At 39.2% G+C, this 23358-nt stretch overlaps 1 protein-coding gene across 21 annotated transcripts in view; it reads left to right on the top strand.

Annotated features, from left to right (window-relative positions):
* The window catches only part of EIF4G3 (eukaryotic translation initiation factor 4 gamma 3), a 354574-nt gene that overhangs the window by 199293 nt on the left and 131923 nt on the right, over positions 1-23358 (top strand). For 15 of the 21 annotated variants that reach the window (XM_024982993.2, XM_015460874.3, XM_059880202.1 and 12 more), the window contains 2 exons: positions 2072-2194; positions 19070-19178. In XM_024982993.2, the coding sequence (XP_024838761.2) occupies positions 2072-2194; positions 19070-19178 (232 nt within the window). The remainder of the gene's footprint in view (positions 1-2071; positions 2195-19069; positions 19179-23358) is intronic. The other 6 variants (XM_015460870.3, XM_015460878.3, XM_059880208.1 and 3 more) reach the window with 1 other exon arrangement.

Here is a 23358-nt window from a genome sequence, read left to right on the forward strand (position 1 = left end):
GGATTTGTTTGAGCCTGTAATGAGATGGTGCAAGTACCCTTTGCTTAATGTCAGTTTTCAACATGCGCTAAGCTAGCTATGCTAACTGCCATGCAGCTCTAGAACTGGGAAGGTTTAGTCTTCTGAGGTCTTACTAAGTGAGAGGAATTTGAGCTGAGTTTTCACATCCATATTGTCTTTTAACCTTAGACGTAATCAGCTATATATTCAAATATGAATTGACGGGGAAAGTAGCACAAGAAAAAATAGAGTACTGAGCACAACAAGGAAAATCTTTCTGATGGAGCAGATTTAAGAAACAGAAAGCAGAATTTAGAAAATGTGTTGTAATTGTTTTTAATAAATTTAACAGAAGCTTTGCCGCTGTCCATTCAGTCAGGCCTAAGGGAATTAGGGCAGAGTAGTATGAACTATGCACTGTAGAATATTTTATAGAAGAGTGGCTTGCAGTCTTTTAAAACATCAGAACACAAATGAGTGGTACTTATAAGAGTGTCTCAGATTCACACAGATAAAATAGATTGCTGCTGCTAAGTCACTTCAGTCCTGTCCGACTCTGTGCAGCCCCATAGACAGCAGCCCATTAGGCTCCTCTGTCCCCGGGATTCTCCCGGCAAGAACACTGGAGTGGGTTGCCAGTTCCTTCTCCAATGCATGAAAGTGAAAAGTGAAAGTGAAGTCGCTCAGTCATCCCCAACTCTTCTCGACCCCATGGTCTGCAGCCTACCAGGCTCCTCCGTCCATGGGATTTTCCAGGCAAGAGTACTCCAGTGGGTTGCCATTGCCTTCTCCGAAATAGATGTGAGTGACATCTTAAAATTACTCTCATTTAATAAAAATTAATTAGGTTCAGAATTAGTTTTGTTTTTCTAATCAGACGTAAATTGTTTGTGCACATGTCATAATAAACAAGACATGCTCGTGTGTCTTGACACTACAGGTGAAAACCTGTGCTTTGGAAATGTTGAAACAGCATGGTAGATGTAGGACTTGAACATTCTTAGAATGCAGAAAAGTTAATTTTAAAAAAAAGCAGTAAAAACAGAAGACAGTATTAATATATGTGACTGAAGAAGAAGGGAGAACAAATAGATTGAAAAATAATACGTAAAACTATAGTAGAAACAAGATTCTGTAACTGATAGTAGAAATCTTAAGCCTCTTCCCTAGAACACTTCCAGGTTCAGGCGGTTTTATTAGTGAGTGCTTTGAAATTTTGAAGAAGCCACGAATGGCTTGGTAAGCTCTGGGTTTAATGACGAGCAGAGGCGGGTTCTATGTTTCAGCATTGTCCCAGGACGAAAGGCCTAGACCCAGGCGTTCCATCTTCATGCAGTACTTCTCCACTGTTGTCTGTAAACACAGGCCCTAACCAGATGACAGGAATACCATCCACATTGTTCCGTATCTTGTATCTTTTCATTTACCAATACATCTTGACAGTCACTGTATATTAGTATGTGTAGAGCAGTCTCATTCTTTCTACTGCGGTTTGTTGTTTAAGTGTAAGGATGTAATATAAAGTTTTAACTACTATGTTTTTGATCAGCCTTTAAGATCTTTTTGTGTCTTTGCTGAAAAAAGCATTGCATTGAGCATCTTTACATACGTATATAAGGTTATCTGCAACATAAACCTCGATTTCTTTGCCTTAGGATATGAATATTTTTCACTTCGCTAGAGAACCATTTCGGCCTTTAAAACTTTAGAGAGTAACTTCCATATTTTACAACTATTTTATGAACTTTGTCTTACTTAAGCATTACAAATAAAATCAGTTTGGCATTGCTTAAAAGATAAATGTTAATAGTTTGCCTTTTTGACCTGGAAATTCGTCCAGCTAGGTTTCATGCTAGCGTGTTGTGCTACTTTAGTTCAACCACCACAAACGGCCTAAATTCCTTTGAATGACACCCTGTGGTTCTCTGATTGAAATCAAGTCAGATGTGGTGATTATCAGCTTTGATGTTTGACAGGTTTCCCAGTTTGCACCTTTATACATCATATTCCTATAAATCTACTATGTAGACACCCATCTGTAAATATGCTGTCTTAATTTATAACCTTATAGATAAGAATTCGGGATCCAAACCAGGGAGGTAAAGACATAACAGAGGAGATTATGTCTGGAGGTGGCAGCCGAAATCCTACTCCACCCATAGGGAGACCCACTTCCACACCTACTCCTCCTCAGGTAAGGCAGAGCATGCCGTGATGGATGGTGGTGTGTATCTGTCACTAACCTCTACTGAACTCTTTTCTTCTGTAGCCACTTGACTGTACTTTTTTGCTTTCCATCAGTTGTCTCATAGCCTCGAATATCTAAATGATTTTTAAACAGACATGTTTGTTTCTCTTTGTAAACTGTTATTACTTCCAAATTTTTATTGGTAACGTTTCTTTGTATTGTCTTCACACTCAGAGCATAGCTGTGGCCCCTCTTCCTAAGTATTGCTGGGCACCAAAAGGAGCTGTGTTCCCATGGAAACCTCATCGCTAAATGAGCATTTATATTTTCAATATGGAGTCCTAGGAATTAAATGCTACACACTATGATAATACAAACATTAAATTAGAGAATTTAAACTTCTTCACCGAACAGTTTTGTTTGAGATGATTGCCTGTGTTTTTTCAGAGCATATTTAAATGTCTTACAGGTTTACCTCTTTTAAGTCCTGCATAAATGAGCTTGAGTGGAGGGTGTCTTTAATTATTTACAAAGGTTTTTAGTAAGTTCTGTCAAACACTTGTTTGTTCCTGTTGCAGAATGTGGTTATCAGTGATCTTCTAAGAGCTCACTTCCCTGCTTTTAGACATCAAGGCATTCCAGGAGGAGCTGGGGTTTAGTAGACTATAATAGAGAATGGATCCCCCCTCCCCCAAGTTTGACAGAATTTTGATTTCATCATTAGGTTATTTTAAACTAGGCTAAACCATTCCGAGGAGAAGAGTGATTTCAAATTTTCACAATATCTAAAATGTGAATACTCAGCATAGAGAACAGACCTAACCAATGGTCTTAAGGTCTAGGGATCTGCTTGCTTCTCCCTCTTATGGCTGAATGGTGAGGGACTCCTGAGAGCCCAGTTTACAAACAAGTGATAGGGATGATCAAATAGAAGGCACTTCACAATGACAGACTGTTGACTTGATTTTAGTAGTACTGTACAGGTTAAAAAAAAGTTCTTTAAAATTGAGCCCACAAATACATGTTTAAACTTAGAGCCCCTTGAAAATACGTGAACTTTGAATAAGCCTCAAACCTGAGACTTTGTGTGATGATGTGTTTTACTTGGACATGATGATACTGTCTGGCTGACTTTTATCTTCCATCATCTAGCAAAGTAAAATGTGTAACCACCTAGGTATAGGAATTGTGAGATTATATTGATGATTGCTAATAGAACCTTTTACCATGCTCTGTTACTTCCCCAGGGATATTCCAAATCTGGAGTGACTGAATAGGGCTTTATACTCAGTCTTGTCCCTGGATATGAATGTGGAGCAAGCAACATTTGCACATTTAAATTGATCTGCTTTATGTGTTCTGTTAGGAGCATCATATCGAAAAAATTTAGGATTCATTCTAGGGGCAATTCAGTTTTGGTCTGTATTTTCCAACCTTAATTAAAATATTGTTGTTGTCAAACTATTTAGTGTAAATTCTCAACTAGAGCATGTATTTCTACATTTTAATTCCCTGTGAGGTTGGTTGGTTTTTCTTTAGTCTTGTGGAGCTTGATCCTGCCCTCTGCTGGTTCTCTCTCTGACCTTAGTCACGGGCATCCTTTTGCTCGTCATCGTTCTCCAGGGATCCCAGGCCTGAATATAAATGTATGTGTGTGGATAATCATAGAGCCCACTGAATGTACACTTTTAGTTGATAAAGATCATCAGTCAGTTATTCTAATGTTCATAGTTCTTTCTGAGGTGTAATATCATCATGAAGCATTACTTTATTAGTGTGCATTTAAATGCACGTCAACATGAATCAGTGATAGGTACGCATGTGTCCCTTCCCTCTTGAATCTACCTCCCACCCCATCCCACCCCTCTAGGCTGTCACAGAGTCCTGGTGTGAGTCCCCTGGCTCATACAGCTAATTCCCCCTGGCTTTCTCTTCCACATATGGTGGTGTGTGTTTCCACGCTACTCTCTCCATCCATCCTGCCCTCCCCTTTGCCCTGTGTGTCCACAAGTCTGTTCTGTCTGTCTGCGTTACTAGCATTGCAATTACTGTTATTTCAGGAGGCACAGAGGATGACTGGAGGTGTCTTGAAGGCTTCACAGCAGAAATGCCACTTGGTCTGAGTTCCCAGATTGGTATTCACAAATGGAAAGAGAGAGAAGGGTATATTAGCAGAGTGGCTCTATATACAAAAAGGCACATGATGATGGGAAATTGAGTGAAGGGAGACTATTAACACTTCCGTTAATAAATTAGAAAGTCAGAGAAATATTCTGCAACTGGTTACTAAGAAAGTAAGGATTATAAAAATGGTGACTGTATAAATTATCATCTAAATTTGGGCAGTTTTTTAGAAATGAATGGGGATGCTGTGAATCATTTTGCTGGGACACCAGGCAGAAACCAGTACGGTCCAGGTAAACACATTGCATGGTTCCCCTGGGCGTTAGAAAGAGGGAAGAATCAGGGGTGATTCTTGAAGCTTAGATTCTGGGATTTATAGTAAAATATGGCATGAAATAGACATGGGTTTTGAATAGGGGGATAATGAGTTTGATTTTGGCAAACAGGCAAGCTAAGAGGAGTTAATTGAGAGAAACTGTGTTGGAGAAGGAGAGTGGAAAGGAGAAACAGGTTTTTGTTGCTTCTGTTTTTGTCTTGAAGAGTAGATTGAATTTAAATATTCCTGCTTCCTAAATTTTAAAATGATCTGTGGAATGTTGATGTCTCAGATGTATTAAAAGTGTGTACAGGTTTGTATCCATGTGCCCATTCAGACGATCGTAGTGCACAGACAGGTACCTAGATGGACGTCACAGAGTAATAGAGTACCTGATGCTGGTCTCCACTCTGTCATCGAGATTTATGACCTTGGGTCAGAATATTAAGTCCTTTAACCGCCTCTTTTTTTATCTGTAAGATGAGGGGAGTGTACTGAGTAATCAGTCATTCAGAGCCTCCCAGCTGTATCCCTTGTTGGTAGCAGTGAGGCACAAGGAAATTTTCGCATTAAGCAATGTGCTGCTTCCTGAAAGTTGCTTTGGACCCTGGAGGGTAGAAATAAATTCATAGTGTTGCACAGTCAGCCCTCCCTATCCACAGATTCTTCACCTGCAGATTCAAATAACCAGGGATCAAAAATATTCAGAAAAAAATTGCAGAAAGTTCCAAAAAGCAGAAGGTGAAATTGGCATGCACTGTTAAGTATTTACATAGTATTTACATTGTATTAGGTGTTATAAGTAATACAGAGATGATTTAAAGTATTGAGTTGGCCAAAAAAATTGTTTTGAGTTTTTCCAAGCAGAAAAATCCAAACAAACTTTTTGGCCAACCCAATATATGGGAGGTTAAATGCAAATACTACACACTTTGATGTAAGGGACTTGGGCGTCTGAGGATTTTGTTATCCACAGGCTGTCCGAGAACCAGTCTCCCGTGGATACTGAGGGCTGACTGAATAGGCAAGTGTTCCAGAATTGTCTCCTTCCAAAGGGGTGGTGGATTAAAATCTCTTAAAATTTTAAAATGAACTATATACTTTGTTTCCTCTCCCTACTCCCTTTTGTTCTTTTCTTTTTTTGTTGTTTTATTAATAAGAAGTACTCTTAAAATGAAGCACAGATATTACTTGGGGGAGAGTCCTGTGTCATAGAGTGTAGGGGTTGATGAAAGATTATTTATTGCTGGCACATATTAGCCTCTCCTGTCTTTTGGGAAAATTACCAAAGTCAGCAGGTTATTCAGTCTTTTGAAGAGCTTCTTATAAATTTGATACCTGGAAATCATCTGGCCATTTGTTAATTAGTTCATTTTTATAGTCTTAGCAATAACAGTTAACCAAAGTTAGTTTCTAATGTTTAGATAATATTCATTTTGTAAGTACACTAATTAGTTAAGTTCTTGCATAAAGAATTTGAAAATACCTATATAATGTAAACAGATCCACTCTTAAGTTTTAAAATGTCGTTTTGTCATCTCAGGTATGGTATGGTATGGTATGGTATGGTATGGTATGGTATGGTGCAGTGCGGTAAAGGTGCTCAGTTGTGTCTGACTCTCTGCAGCCCATTTGGACTTGAGCCCGCCAAACTCCTCTGTCCATAGGATTTTTCAGGCAAGAATACTTTACTGATGAGTGCAGTAAAGATCCTGGTTATTGAATTAAATCACATCCTTCTTCATCTTTAATAATTTCTCATTAGTACCCTCCTTTGGCTTAAAAATAGTATTTTTCAATTATATGAAAACTGTGTGCTTAGTTCCTCAGTCATGTACACCTCTTTGCGACTCCATGGACTGCAGCCCACCAGGCTCCTCTGTCCATGAAATCCTCCAGACAAGAACACTGTAGTGGGTTGCCATTTGCTTTCCAGGGAATCTTAGCAACTGAGAGACCAAACCCCAGCCTACTGCCTTGCAGGCAGATTCTTTATTATCTGAGCCACCAGTGAGGCCCAAATTTTATTTTACATGATTCTTTAGTTTTTCATGAACTGTGTTTCTTCATAGGGCTTCACCAAATTTTGTGAAAGCCTTTGTTATTAAGAGTGGTATGACTTTACACCAGATATACTAAATCTGAATCTTGGTTATAAAGAAAGTGTACCTTGAATTTTTATATGTATAGGAAAATTCCTGTGTTTTCCACTTATTACCAGATATTGAACGGTTGCATTGCATCTCATAGTCATGCAGTAACCATGATGTTTAGTAGGGGATCACAAGAAGTATTGTAAGAGATCTCAAAAAACGATCAGGTTTAATCTTTTGTCTACTACTAATAATGTATTTTCAAAATTACAGTGATCTCGTTTTGTATGTATAAAAATTAAAAATCTTCTTTGGAAAGGACTAGTAAAGGAAGACATTGTGACCATTAATTTTATTACCAGAGAGTTAACTGTTAACTTTTGTTGAATATCCTTTCAGACATCTTTCAGTGTGAGTGTGTGTGTGTGTGTGTGTGTGTGTGTGTGTGTGTGTGTGTGTGTATCTCTACCTTCCCACGTATAGTTGAATATATTTGGGTTTATTCATGACTTTTTTTTTCTGGCTGGTCAGATACTTGGCTTGTGGGATATTAGTTACCTGGCCAGGGGTCAGACCCAAGCTCATGGCAGTGAAAGTGTCCCGTCTTAAACACTGGCTGCCAGGGAGGTCCCTGTGACATTGTATAAGTACTGTGTTTTCAGCGATCATGCAGAATATTCTTGTTTGATTATAGGTACTGTAATTCTTAATGGCTATGTGGTATTTCCTTGTTGGGATGTGCCCTAGTTTATTTAATTGATATATATTCTTATTCTTTCCTTGTTTATGACTAATAATAACTATGCTATGATGAACAACTTTACATTGGGATTATAGCCTCCAGAAATGTACCAGGTAATCTCCTAATAGCAATGTAAGAGAATACCCATTTCCTTACATTGTTGCCTTATTGATAGATTTCAAAATAATACCTCATTTAATTTTTGTTGATTGATTTGTGGAGTTAAAATTTTTGATGTTCATTGGTTATTTGTGTGTGTATGAATTTTATGTTCATGTCTTTTGTACACGTTTCTTTTGGAGTGATGATTTTCTCATATATAAGCATTCTTTAAATGTTAAAGAAATCCCTTTGGCATATGTAATTTTTTTTCTAGTTTGATGATTGTATTTTAACTTTAATGATGCCTTCTGTTATATAGAAGTTAAAAATCTTTTTTCCTCTCTTCGTAAGTTTTTAATTTGTTTTTTAATTGGAGGAAAGTTGCTTTACAGTGTTCTGTTGCTTTTTTCTGAACAACAGTGCAAATCAGCCATAATCACAAATGTATCTCCTCCCTCTTGAGCCTTCCTTCCCTCCCCCATCTGTTCACAGGTTTCTGGTTTTTAATAAGTAACTGATGATTTGAGGCCCAAACTTTGAAAGATTTTGCCATCAAAGATAATAAAATGAGCAGTATCTAAGTTTGGTTATTTGACCTTTATCTTTGATTGACATAGAATTTATTTTGATGCATACAATGAGATTTGGGGCCTACTTTTTTCTTCTTCTCCTCATTCTCCTTTTTTTAATCAAGCAGTTTGTCTCTTTGTTTCTTTATTGAATAGGTCTTCACTGACCCTTTGTTTTTAGATGTTTTAATTGTTTACTGAATTATCAAATATTCCTGGGTCTTCTTCAGCCCTTTCTGTTCCCCTGATCTGTTCTTGTTTTTGGCTGTGACCTTGACTTGGGGGATCATAGTTCTCCAATGAAAGGCCTGAACCTGCCCTGGGCGTTGCTGCTGTTGCATCCTCCTCTGGACTGCCAGAAGAATTCCTTCCATTGAGCTGCTTAATACAATTACTGTACTATCTTACATACTGTAGCTGTTAATATATTTTACTATTTTACAGTGAATTTTATCCACATTATTCTTGGTTTTTAAAGTTTTTGTTGTTGTCATTTAGCCCCCTTAACTCTCTTGTTAGGGCTTCCTAGGTGGGCTAATGGTAAAGAACCCGCCTGCCAATGCAGGAGACATAAGGGATGCAGGTTCGGTCCCTAGGTTGGGAACATCCCCTGGGTGCGGGGGGCAGGGCATGGCAAACCACTGTAGTATTCCTACCTGGAGAGTCTCATGAACAGAGGAGCCTGGTGGGCCACAGTCTATAGGGTCGCAAAGAGTAGGACACGACTGAAGTGACTTAGCATGCATGCCCTCTTGTTAAGCCTGACAGCTTTTACGTTGAGTGTCTGAGTTTCCTTCAGCATTCCTGACACCTTTAAGGAAGCGATTCTTGGTATTGCAGATGTGTGGTGTTTTTCAGGTTAGTGTTTAAAAAAGGTTTTCATCAGTCTGAATGCCTTTAATCTAGACATACATTCTTTAGTTTGTTTCATTGTTCTGTTTTATTTTATACTCTTGAGTCACATATTTAGGTCACCTATTTGTTTACAAAAGCATTTGAGTTTGTGAGTCCTGTGTTACTATTTCCTGAGGTGTTTGGTGTGCTCCCTTGGATTTTTTTGTGTATGAATTATACTATAGTCTGTGCCAGTTGCTCAGACAATGAGCCTAGGAGTCATCTTTCAATTTTGGTTTCATATTCCACAACCATTTTATCAGCAAGCCCTATCTGGCTTATTTTCACCATCTCCACTGCTACTGTTATTCTCTAAACCACTTCAATTTCTATAAAGAACAGTAACTTTTTTACTCATTTCCTTGCCTCATCTTGTCTACTTGTTCATTTTACTTTTTAATTGAGGTATAATTGGCATATCACATTACATTAGTTTTAGATATACAGTGTAATGATATTTGTATGTATTGTAAAATGATCACTATAAGTCTACTTAACACCTGTCACCACCATACATAGTTAAAAGAACAGTTTTTTATCCATGAGACCTTTTAAGATCTACTCACTTTGCAACTTTCAAATATGTAATACGGTACTATTACGTGTAATTGCCACGCTGTTCATTACATTCCATGAATTATAAAATATGACTGGAAGTTTGTACATTTTCCCACCCTACCCCCCACCAATCTATTCTTTTTCTGTGACTTTTGTTTTATTATTTAATTTTGCATTCAAGGTAGATCGGACTGTGTTTTTCGCTGTCTTACTTATTTCACTTGGTATGGACCTTAAGGTCCATTCATGCTATTGCAAAGGGCAGATTTCTTTTTTATGGTTGAATATTATTTGTCTGTGTGTGTGTGTATGTGTGTGTGTGTACAGGTTTTATTCTTTAATGTACTTCCCTTGAAAGAATCATAAGCTGTAGAAGCTAAGGATTTTTCCGTTTTATTCTCCATGAGTTCTCAATGTTTTGTATGTGATAGATGCCAGGGGAAAAACTCAAACAACATGTTGAGTTCCCACACACAGATACACACAGCTTTCTAAGAGTGAATTCTTAGGAAGGGAATTCTTTGTTAGAGAATTCTCTCTCTCACTTAGAAAAGAAGCGTGTTTTGGTGCTTTTTTTCGGTGCCATTTATTTTTTTCCATTCTAATCTTCATAATGTTTCTCAGTTATGGGCAATAGTTGTTTATCCCCAGGATTTGTATATGTCTGTGACTGCTTAATACCTTTTCATTAGCTGTTCTAAAGAGAAAGTGTTAGTAGCTCAGTCGTGTCCAACACTTTTCGACCCCATAGCCCACCAGGCTCCTCTGTTCATGGAATTCTCCAGGCAAGATTACTGGAGTGGGTTGCCATTCCCGTCTCCAGGGGAATCTTCCCAACCCAGGGATGGAACCTGGTCTCCCACATTGGAGGCAGATATTTTACCATCTGAGCCACCAGGGAAGCCTTTGTATATGTTTAACACATTAGATATTTATTACAATGCTAACTTTAAAGTCATTGAATGGGACTTTGAAGAATCAGTTACACATAAATGATGAAATGTGAAGCATTCAAATAACCTCTTATGATAATAAATTACATCAGCATCTTGGTTATATTTCTATAACTATTTGGAGTCTCTTTCTCTCTGAATTACAATAGGAGTCAGCAACCTTTTTCTGTTAAGGGCCAGTTAGTACATATTTTTTGGTTTTGCAGCCGACTGTCTTTCAATTCAGTTCAGTTCAGTCGCTCAGTCGTGTCTGACTCTTTGCGACCCCATGAATCGCAGCACGCCAGGCCCCCCTGTCCATCACCAACTCCTGGAGTTCACCCAGACTCACGTCCATCAAGTCAGTGATGCCATCTAGCCATCTCATCCTCTGTCCTCCCCTTCTCCTCTTGCCCCCAATCCCTCCCAGCATCAGAGTCTTTTCCAATGAGTCAACTCTTCGCATGAGGTGGCCAAAGGACTGGAGTTTCAGCTTTAGCACCAGTCCTTCCAATGAACACCCAGGACTGATCTCCTTCAGAATGGACTGGTTGGGTCTCCTTGCAGTCCAAGGGACTCTCAAGAGTCTTCTCCAACACCACAGTTCAAAAGCATCAATTCTTTGGCGCTCAGCCTTCTTCACAGTCCAACTCTCACATCCATACATGACCAGAGGAAAAACCATAGCCTTGACTAGACGAACCTTTGTTGGCAAAGTAATGTCTCTGCTTTTGAATATGCTATCTAGGTTGGTCATAACTTTCCTTCCAAGGACTAAGCATCTTTTAATTTCACGGCTACAGTCACCATCTGCAGTGATTTTGGAGCCCAGAAAAATAAAGTCTGACACTGTTTCCACTGGTTCCCCATCTATTTCCCATGAAGTGATGGGACCGGATGCCATGATCTTCGTTTTCTGAATGTTGAGCTTTAAGCCAACTTTTTCACTCTCCACTTTCACTTTCATCAAGAGGCTTTTGAGTTCCTCTTCACTTTCTGCCATAAGGGTGGTGTCATCTGCGTATCTGAGGTTATTGATATTTCTCCCAGCAATCTTGATTCCAGCTTGTGTTTCTTCCAGTCCAGAGTTTCTCATGATGTACTCTGCATATAAGTAAATAAGCAGGGTGACAATATACAGCCTTGACGTACTCGTTTTCCTATTTGGAGCCAGTCTGTTGTTCCATGTCCAGTTCTAACTGTTGCTTCCTGACCTGCATACAGATTTCTCAAGAGGCAGGTCAGGTGGTCTGGTATTCCCATCTCTTTCAGAATTTTCCACAGTTTATTGTGATCCACACAGTCAAAGGCTTTGGCATAGTCAATAAAGCAAAAATAGATGTTTTTCTGGAACTCTCTTGCTTTTTCCATGATCCAGCGGATGTTGGCAATTTGATCTCTGGTTCCTCTGCCTTTTCTAAAACCAGCTTGAACATCAGGAAGTTCATGGTTCACATATTGCTGAAGCCTGGCTTGGAGAATTTTGAGCCGTTGTAGCATGAAAGCAACCGTAGAGAATATGTAAATGAATGGCTGTTCCAATAAAATTTTGTAAGTTTCCTATAATTTTCATGTGTTATGAAATATTGTTCTTTTAAAATTTCCCTGTTTAAAATGTAAAAAGTTCTTATCCCATCAGAAATATGAAAATAAGCATGTGAACCCTGGGCCATAGCTGCTGGTCTCCTGTCTCCAATTCCTTCTGTACTTAAGCATCTTGTCATATATAAGTTTAAAATAGATAGCAAATAAAGGTGACATCTTTTGTGGTGGAAACCATGTAGGTTATGTTAAGACAAAGGAATTTAATTTATTTTTTAAATCTGTCAAACCTGATCTTAAAATTTCTATGAAACTCATAAAGGCTACTTTTCCATTTACAGTTATTATAAAACCTTCACTGCTTTCCTGTGTTGTACAATGCACCCTTGAGGCCCAGTAATCTGTGCCTCCCACTTCTCCACCCCTATATTGCCCCCCCCACAACTGATAACCATTAGTTTGCTCTTTATATCTGTGAGTCTGCTTCTTTTTTGTTATACTCACTAGTTTGTTGCGGTTTTCAGATCCCACCAGTAAGTGGTATCACACAGTATTTGTCTTTCCGTGTCTGACTTCTCTCCCTTAGCAAAAGGCTCTCCATGTCCATCCGTGTTGCTGCAGATGGCAGATTTTTTTTTTTTAATGACTCAGTAGTATACCATTGTGTATGTATTCCACCTCTTTTTTTTATTCACTGGTCTGTTGATGGACACTTAGGTTGCTTCCATATATTGGCAATTATCAATAATGCTGCTGTGAACATCAGGGACCCATGTAGCTTCTCAAATTAATGTTTTGGGTCTTTTTTTTTTTTTTTAAATATATACCCAGAAATGGAATTACTAGGTCTTATAGTAGTTCTATTTTTAGTCTTTGAGAAACCGCCATCCTGTTTTCCACAAGAGCTGCACCAGTTTACATTCCCACTAACAGTGTATGTTCAGTTCAGTTCAGTCGCTCAGCTGTGTCTGACTCTTTGCAGCCCATGGACTGCAGCACACCAGGCCTCCCTGTCGGTCACCAACTCCCGGAGTTTACTCAAACTCATGTCCATTGAGTTGGTGATGCCATCCAACCATCTCATCCTCTCTTATCCCCTTCTCCTGCCATCAGTCTTTCCCAGCATCAGCGTCGTTTCTAATGAGTCAGCTCTTCGCATCAGGTGGCCAAAGTATTGGACTTTCAGCTTCAACATCAGACCTTCCAATGAATATTCAGGACTGATCTCCTTTAGGATGGACTGGTTGGATCTCCTTGCAGTCCAAGGGACTCTCAAGAGTTTTCCCAACACCACAGTTCCAAAGCATCACTTCTTCGGTGCTCAGCTTTCTTTATAGTCCAACTCTCACATCCATACATGACTACTGGAAAAACCATAACCTTGATTAGATGGACTTTTGTTGGCAAAGTAATCTCTCTGATTTTTAATATACTGTCTAGGTTGGTCATAACTTTTCTTCCAAGGAGCAAGAGTCTTTTAATTTCATGGCTGCAGTCACCATCTGCAATGATTTTGGAGCCCCCAAAAATAGTCAGCCACTGTTTCCACTGTTTCCCCATCTATTTGCTATGAAGTGATGGGACCGGATACCATGATCTTAGTTTTCTGAATGTTGGGCTTTAGGCCAACTTTTTCATTCTCCTCTTTGACTTTCATCAAGAGGCTCTTTAGTTCTTCTTTGCTTTCTGTGATAAGGGTGGTATCATCTGCATATCTGAGGTTATTGATATTTCTCCCAGGAGTCTTGATTCCAGCTTGTGCTTCTTCCAGCCCAGCGTTTCTCATGATGTACTCTGCATATAAGTTAAATAAGCAGGGTGACAATATACAGCCTTGACGTACTTCTTTCTCTATTTGAAAAACAGTTTGTTGTCTAACTGTTGCTTCCTGACCGGCATACAGGTTTCTCAAGAGGCAGGTCAGGTGGTCTGGTATTCCATCTCTTTCAGCATTTTCCAGTTTGTGGTGATCCACGTAGTCAAAGGCTTTGGCATGTTGCCTTTACCGGTGTGTTTTTTCATTTTACATTTTTATTGTTTCTAGTTTTTTGTGTAGAGAAGTTCCTGTAATATTTGTTGTAAAGCTTGTTTGGTGGTGCTGAACTCTTGTAGCTTTCAGTTGTCTCTAAAGCTTTTGATTTATCCATCAAATCTAATCAAGGACTTTGCTGGATAGAGTCGTTTTCTCCGGACCTTTCTCTCTCTCTTCTCCTTCTTGGACCCCTATAATGTGAATATTTAGTGTGCTTGATGTTGTCCCAGAGGTCTCTTAAACAGCCCTATTTTCTTTTTTCTGTTCAGTGGCAGTGAATCCCATGATTCTGTCTTCCAGCTTACTGATCCATGCCTCTGTGTCTGTCTACTACTGATTCCCTCTAGTGTATTTTTCATTTCACGTGTTGTATTCTTCATCTCTGGTTGGTTGGTTCTTCATATTTTTCTAACTCTTTGTTAAAAGCTTCTAAGTTCTCATTCTGTATCCATTTTTCTCCTGACTTCTTTATCATTTTTGTGATCATGACTCTGAAGTCTTTTTTTGGTAGATTGCCTGTCTCCACTTCACTTAGTTTTTCCCTGCCCTTTTGTCTTGTTCCTTCACCTGGAATATGTTCCTCTGCCCCCTCATTTTGACTGAGTTGCTTTTTTCTGTTTTTATATATGAGGTAGTTGGTCACATTTCTCAGCCTTGGGAACGTGTTCTTCTGTAGGAGACCCCCTGTTTACCCCAGAGGCGCAGTTCCCTCTTGTCACTCAAGCTGCATGCCATTAGGGGTTCCTGCTCAGAGGGCTAAGCTGGTCCTTCTTATGTAACAGGCTGACTGCGTGGCTCATCTGGTAGGCTCTTCTGGGCCTTAGTGTATCTGACTGCCAGGCCCTGCCTTGTGTGGATGCTGCTCGGTGCTCTTTAGTGGGCCTGATCAGGAGATAGCTTGTGGTAGATTCCTCGGGGGCCTTTGGCCTAGTGCTGACTCATTGGTGGGTGGAGTCAGAGTCCCAAAGACTCTGAGGCTGTTTTGCTGCCCAGTGGCAGGTTACACCAGGTCCTGGGGTTAGTAATGTCATGCAGAACTAGTTCCTGAAGTCTGGCTGCAGGCCTCAGGGATCGTAGAACTTGTTTCAGATTGTTGGTGGGGGAGCCAGGTCCTTAACACAGTTCGGTGTCACGTCCAGGGCATCCTGAAACTTATGTCGGCCGGCTAGTGAACTGAACCTCGGCCCAGCTGATCTCAGGGTAAGGTCTGGACTGGTGTGAGTGGGCTGGGTCTGCAGGCTGAAGGATCGTGGTTTTCTTCCATCTGATGCCTGCCCCGTGTTGCATGAGGCTGGTCTAGTGTCTCAGGCAGGCTTCCTTGAGGGAAGGGACAGTGGTTGTCTGTTCATGGTCGGAAGGGAGCTCGTGGCCCTCAAGTGGGAAGGGACATGTCTTCAGGCATGTCTGGAGATGACTGTGGGCTCAGGAAGTCTTTTGGCAATTTGTTTATGGGTAGGGCTCTGTTCCTCCCCAGTTGGTTGACCTGAGGCATCCCTGCGCTCATGCCTAAAGCTGTTGTGTGGGATTAGGATTAGAACTTGGAGCTAGTGAGCCAAGAGCAGTGTTGACGCAGTAGAATGTCCCCAGTTATGGCTGCTACTGTTATTATCTGTGTCCTCAGGGTGAGCCACAGTCACCACCCATCCTCCCCACCTCTCCAGAAGACTGCCCAAGACCAGCAAGTAGGCCCAGGCTCCTGCCATAGTACTGCTTTTGACTTGAGTCCCAGTGCATATCAGATTTTGTGTACACCCTTTAAGAGTGGCGTTTCTATTGCCCCCCAGTCCTATGGGACTTCCAAAATTAAGCCGGAATGGCCTTCAAAGCTGCATGCTCTGGGGTCTCACCTTGGTGCAGGACCCCTGGACTGGGGAGTCTCACTCGTACTCCTGTTGGAAATCCTCTGCATTATAACACTCTCATTTGTGCGTTGCCCACCCAAGGGTATGGGATTTGGTTATATCATGAGTCTGCCCCACTACCCATCTTGTAGTTCCTTCTTTACGTCTTTAATTGTAGAAGATCTTTTCTGGTTCCAGTCTTTTTCATCAGTGGTTTTTTTATAGACAGTTGAGATTTTGATGTGCTTGTAAGAGGAGATAAGCTCACTCTTTTTTGCCCTACCATCTTATCTGCTCTTAAGAAATGAATTTTAAACTGTACAAAGAAGTATTAAGACAGTCCCAGATACTGTTACCTCTTTTATGTGTTGTACTCTATTTTTTGTTTTTTTTTAAATGAGTTCTTCCAGTGAGCCCGCATCTACCATTCTCCCTTCAGGCTGGTACTTCAACTTTACAATAGATTCTCAAGTAATCTTTATAAAGGGAATTCACTTTTTGGATACTATCAAGTATGTGATATCTTGCCATACTTACTTTAAATAAGCTTCCTTACCACTCTGTTTGAAAAATGAGATTTTTTTTTTCTTCTGCTTGAACTTTGATTTTGAAAAATTTGGTGTGGGGAGGGAATTCAGCTATGAAATAAATCATGAACTATTGCAGCAATGTGATGTTGCCAATAAACCCTAATCTTTTAGCTCTGATCATCTTTATTGAGTTATTTTACATTTTGACACCAATTGATCTTCCAGATTAAAGTATTGATGTATATTACCTTGTTATTTTCTTGGTCCTGTCAGAGGCTTTAGAGAATGCTGAAGTTGGATGACACTGTAAGATCTTTGATTCCTTTTCATTTTACAACTGAGCATTGCTTTTTTTTTGGCTGCAGTGAGCAGCAGGTGAGATCTTAGTTCCTTGACCAGGAATCTAATCTGTGCCCCTGCACTGAAAGCTTGAAGTTTTTACCAGGGAAGTTCGTAGCTATGAAAACTGAGTACTTTCCTAGCATTCTGAGTCTATGTATTAGATACCTGGATTTGGAACTATGAGTTAACCAGCCAACTATGAGTCACTCCTTTCTTAGAAATCTTTATACATAAAGTCTTCCTAGCGCTTAGTTGATGGAAAAATGTCTGTGCAGTTGTCTATTTAATATGATTGAAGATATTTTAATCTTAGATGAAAAAACGCTCTGATCTATACAGATTTATAGATACTTACAGATACCATCAGTCTTTTACTGTCTTAAGAATCTCACCTTCACCATGTGTATTATTGATTTTGGTGACCTTCTTTCAGCAGATACCCTGTTTTCAATCGGTTATTCATTTCCCAGACTATTGAAATAGTTAATATTTTATTTCTTTCTGGTAAATGTGACACAGTATACAGATCTTTCTTTCCCGAGTTATGTAGATGACTATTTAATAAATGTTAAATAACATAGACTCTTTCCTTTGTTCTAGAGCTGTTTTCAGCCATAGAATCCAACTGAGTCCTTGCGGTCGTCCCTCGGTATCCACAGGGGATTGACTCCAGAACCCCCGCAGATAGCAAAATCTGCAAATGTTTAAGTCTCTAAAAGTCTAGACAGTAAAATGAGCAGTACAGTCAAGCCTGCATATATGTGGGCCACACTCTGTGGGTACGGAAGAGTGACCTTATTTTCCCTTACAGCTGTGATTCCTTCCTAACTTTTAATAATAAAAAATTTTTCCCACTGGAACTAAGAATTCAGAGTACAATAATCACAGTATTACTATCCATTTGTCAGTGATTCAAAGTTGAAAATAGAAACTCTCATTTTTTACATATGGAAATATAATTTTAGTGGTCTTCATTTAGAAGAAATTGTGGAATGTGAGTAGTTTCATTGTTTATAATGCATAGGTGAAATAATACTATTGTCTGTGTTTTTATATGTTATTTTTTACATCATATATAGTCTTACATAAATTATGCACGTTGTACATCATGAAAAGCAGTTAGTTAAATGACATTATAAATAATAGATGTTTGAACTCATATTTCATTTTATGTTCCTACTCTCTGTGAGACATACTGATTCAAATATATTTTTCATAAACTCCTACTTTTAAGTGGCCCTATCTACCCTGAATTTCCCCCTACCTTCCAAAAAAATAAAAGTCAGATTGTGCAGGGAGCTCTGCTCTATAGCACTGGTAGAATTTGATGTAGACGATTATAGCTATGAAAAATTGACCTTAGATCTCCTAGGAGAGACACTGTTTTCTTGCGTGGCTGTTGTGTAACCCTCAAGTCCAGAAAAAATACCTAACTAGAATGTGATGTAGATTGAATGTTCTTGTTCTTTCTTGTGTAATTCTTGTTCCCTCTAAGTTGAAAAATGGCTGCAGTGTTTTTCAACCTACTCTGCTAGGATTTTGATGGACATTTATATTCCATATACTGGCTGAGTGCAAAGAAGAGTTTTCTCTTACCTGTGAAAAGCCAGATATTTTACTCAGCTTTCTGCCTCTGAGAATATATCATCCTTGACCCAGAATCTAAAGACATTTTAAGGTGAAAGTCCCTTTAAAGGCTTTCCAAGTTGCATTTCACCTCTGTGATTATATGGACACATGATCAGAATCACCATTCTGTATTGTTTTCTTGAATCAGTAACTGATTTTAAAACCCATCATGTCTTGTTTGTCCTGGTTTTGACTGGTGAACTATCATACTTTGCTAGGTAATTTATAAATGAAGTTGGCCAAGTCCCATTGGTCTTGACTGAGAAGATGCTGAATTCCTTCTCAGAAGTGACGTCTGTTGTTAGGTTGAAAGTCTGTCCTTAGAAGGAACACTGGAGAGTGCATTGTACTAATAATTGTTGCGCTGTCTTCTCTTGCTGTGGTTAATATTAATCATCTCTTTCCCCCCCCTTTCTTGCTGCCTCTTTTCCTTTTCTTCCTTGTCTTCCCATATACTTTTTGAATTTATTAAACTGGCCTATATATTTTTTCCTTGCTTTGTTTGTTTGTTTGTTTGTTTGTTTAATTTTGTGACCTCCTGCCTTACTTTGTCTTCCCCACTTGCTTGGGTTCCATGTTGCTAGTTTTTATGTTCGCACGCTCATTATCACCCTTTTTTGTACTTCAAATCCCAGCAGCTGCCCAGCCAGGTCCCCGAGCACAGCCCTGTGGTCTATGGGACTGTGGAGAGCGCTCATCTTGCTGCCAGCACCCCTGTCACTGCAGCGAGCGACCAGAAGCAAGGTTTGTGCATGACTGTTTTCCTCCTTCTTACCTTTAGTCTCTTTTTCTAAAAAACTTAATTATGTTGCCTGATCATTTAAGAGTAAGAATAAAACATGTGAGGATTATCTAGAATCCCCACTTTTATAACGAAGTTTTGAGATAGAAAATCAAAGTGTTCTACCTCTAAGAAAGTAAAGTAGGTATGGTACGATGAGTAAAAGTTTTTCCTACATTTTGGTAAAGCCTCATTGTCAAATGTGTATTTATAGGTATAAGCTTAGCTGCCTTAAATGGTTTCTTTTGGAACAAGGTTGAGGAAGATAAATCGCTGTATATATTGCTTTATCAGAACAGCAGTTTCTGTTCGTAAGTTTAGCATGTTCATGCGTTTCTTACTATTTTCAAAAACATAAAATGTTCCTTCTTACAAGCTTAGCTTCTGTAGCCTCAGTTGAAGATAGTACTGAGTTCAGATCCTGACTGTATCCGGCAGTATTTGGTCTTGATGAGTTATTATGCTGAATATCTTAATTTCTTCATTTACTAAATGGAATGAGGAATAGCTTCCTTATAGAGTTGTTATGGGGACATGCCAAGCATTGGAAAAACATTTAGTAAATTACAACCTGGTAAATTTTCAAACTGTGGTGTTGGAGAAGACTCTTGAGAATCCCTTGGACTGCATGGAGATCAAACTAGTCAATTCTCAAGGAAATCAACTCTGAATATTCATTGGAGGGACTGATGCTGAAGGTAAAGCTGCAATACTTTGGCCACCTGATGTGAAGAGCTGACTCGTTGGAAAAGACCCTGATTCTAGGAAGGATTGAAGGCAGGAAGAAAAGAGAACAACAGAGGATGAGATGGTTGGATGACATCACTGATTCAGTGGATGAGTTTGAGCAAACTCTGGGAGATGGTAAAGGACAGAGAAGCCTGCTGTGCTGCAGTCCATGGGGTCGCAAAGAGTTGGACATGACTCAGTGACTGAACAACAACAAAATTACAGCTGTTATTATTATCCAGAATCACACTAGTCTCCCCTCTTAACCTTGGACATAAGGGATCAAATGTTTGGTGAAATAAGTACACATATTACCTCTTGGATTAAAAATAGGAAACTTGAAGGAAAATCTCATGCCAGAAGTACGATATCATAGCCTCCCCTTCTTTCCTGCCTAGTTGGATTTAGGTTGACCTTTCAGCTAAAGTTGGGAGAATTCATTAGGTACAAGGGGAAGCAGGTTACTATGTTCATGCTTTTATAATGTTTCTGACTTTATTCTAAGAATGATTAAAATCATATGTGTTTTCTATTTTCTTGAATTATTTATTCTTCCAAACACCTTATTATTCTGTAGCTGATGTGTAGTTTCTGTACTTTTATTCTTTAAAAAGCCTTGGGTTTGGCAAATAATGAAAATGGAGGTATTTAGTATTATTGTTTTTTCACTGGACTACAAGTTAATCACGCTCACACACTTGTAGTGCACGGTTTTGATGTTATTTCACAGTATGCAAAAGTAGTGTGGTGTTCTTTCCCTTTAGTATTCAGTAGCCTAGTATTCTTGAACAGAGACAAGCCTAAATTTTGTTTTATGAAATAGTTCTAAGCCACAACATAAGTAACGTATCCTAAACGTTTGGAATAATTCTACAAGTTGCACTGTCAAATACTCCTTTCAGCAGTGTTCAGAGTTGGAGACTCATAACATGTTTAAAGTTAAATTTTTTTGCATTAAAACCATTCACCTTGCAGGAGGGCAGTTCGTAGGTATTCTGGAAGGCTACTTCCTATTGATCAAGCAGTCTTGAGTCAGCATTCAGATTGCTTTCAGTCTGAGTTAAGAATTTTCAGGGTTCAAGATGTCATTTCTTTTGCGTGGTCATCGAAAAAGCAAGATAGTTCCAGAAAAACATCTATTTCTGCTTTATTGACTATGCCAAAGCCTTTGACTGTGTGGATCACAATAAACTGTGGAAAATTCTGAAGGAGATGGGAATACCAGACCACCTGACCTGCCTCTTAAGAAACCTATATGCAGGTCAGGAAGCAACAGTTAGAACTGGACATGGAACAACAGACTGGTTCCAAATAGGAAAAGGAGTACGTCAAGGCTGTATATTGTCACTCTGCGTATTTAACTTATATGCAGAGTACACCATGAGAAACTCTGGGCTGGAAGAAGCACAAGCTGGAATCAGGATTGCCGGGAGAAATATCAATAACCTCAGATACGCAGATGACACCACCCTTATGGCAGAAAGTGAAGAGGAACTCAAAAGCCTCTTGATGAAGGTGAAAGTGGAGAGTGAAAAGGTTGGCTTAAAGCTCAACATTCAGAAAATGAAGATCATGGCATCTGGTCCCATCACTTCTTGAGAAATAAATGGGGAACCAGTGGAAACAGTGTCAGACTTTATTTTTCTGGGCTCCAAAAATCACTGCAGATGGTGACTGCAGCCATGAAATTAAAAGACGCTTAGTCCTTGGAAGGAAAGTTATGACCAACCTAGATAGCATATTCAGAAGCAGAGACATTACTTTGCCAACAAAGGTCCATCTAGTCAAGGCTATGGTTTTTCCAGTGGTCATGTATGGATGTGAGAGTTGGACTGTGAAGAAAGCTGAGCGCCAAAGAATTGATGCTTTTGAACTGTGGTGTTGGAGAAGACTCTTGAGAGTCCCTTGGACTGCAAGGAGATCCAACCAGTCCATTCTGAAGGAGATCAGTCCTGGGATTTCTTTGGAAGGAATGATGGTAAAGCTGAAACTCCAGTCCTTTGGCCACCTGATGCGAAGAGTTGACTCATTGGAAAAGACTCTGATGCTGGGAGGGATTGGGGGCAGGAGGAGAAGGGGACGACAGAGGATGAGATGGCTGGATGGCATCACCGACTCCATGGACATGTGTTCGGGTAGACTCCGGGAATTGGTGATGGACTGGGAGGCCTGGCATGCTGTGATTCATGGGGTCGCAAAGAGTCGGACATGACTGAGCAACTGAACTGAACTGAACTGAATCTTTTTTGCTAGTTATAATTATGCTAAGCATACTTAAGAATTACCAAGCAGAGAGGCCTTAAAATACTTTCTTTATGCTGGCTTTCTCTGTAGATTGATGTATGGTACTAAGAATTCATAATATTTTGATGGTGGTAGCTCTGACCTAAGATTTTTGGATTAGGAGATACCTGTGTATCTTGTCACATTTAGGCATTGATTTATGGGAGGAGAAATGCAAAATTCTTTGTTTCCTCTCATTTTTTTCTTTGATGCCTAGTGGAAATTTGAATAATAAAATCAGCATTTCAAATTGATATTTGATGTGGATTTGGATGAATTAAAAAATGTTTGACATTACCTTGGACTTCCCTGGTGGCTCAGACGGTAAAGCGTCTGCCTACAGTGCGGGAGACCTGGGTTCAATCCTAGGGTGAGGAAGATCCTCTGGAGAAGGAAATGGCAACCCACTCCAGTACTCTTGCCTGGAAAATCGCATGGACAGAGGAGCCTAGTAGGCTACAGTCCATGGGGTTGCAAAGAGTTGGACGTGACCTAGCGACTTCACTTCACTTCACCTTGATGAAAGAGTAACTTCCATTTTAAGTATATTTCATAGTGTTTACAGTAACTTTTGGGGACTACTGTTGTCTTCCTCTAGTACTAACTATTCTCCAGAAAACCCAGTAATACTGACTTTCTGTTTTTAATTCTGTCCATAACTTGTCAATATATATAATAGTTTTCAGAATAGTTTTCTTTTATAAACTAAATACATATAATTCAAATAATATTAGAAAGGGTTCATCATTTTTCAAATAATTTTTTTACAGTTAAAGTTTTTTAAAAAGTTTCTTAACTGTAGATTCATTTTGAAATTAAAGTACGATACAAAACTGCACTGTTTCAAAAGTTGTTACATTATCCTCAGAAACAATAGATTCTGTATTCCACATTCAGATTGATTTTTCTCTCTTGATGGAAATATTACTGATGTTTTGTACTGGAATCCCATTTTATCCGCAAAGTCCCCCACTAGTTTGATTCACTTTAATACTTCTTTTTCCATAAACTTGCCTTTCCCCCTCTTAATTGAAAGAATTTAGAATTTGAAATCATTTTCATTTTCTTACACCTTTAATTTTTAAAATCCTATCTGTAAATTAGGAACATAATAGTTTTTATCCCACTGGT

This window comes from Bos taurus, chromosome 2 (genome assembly GCF_002263795.3).
Source record: "Bos taurus isolate L1 Dominette 01449 registration number 42190680 breed Hereford chromosome 2, ARS-UCD2.0, whole genome shotgun sequence".
Classification (NCBI taxonomy): domain Eukaryota; kingdom Metazoa; phylum Chordata; class Mammalia; order Artiodactyla; family Bovidae; genus Bos; species Bos taurus.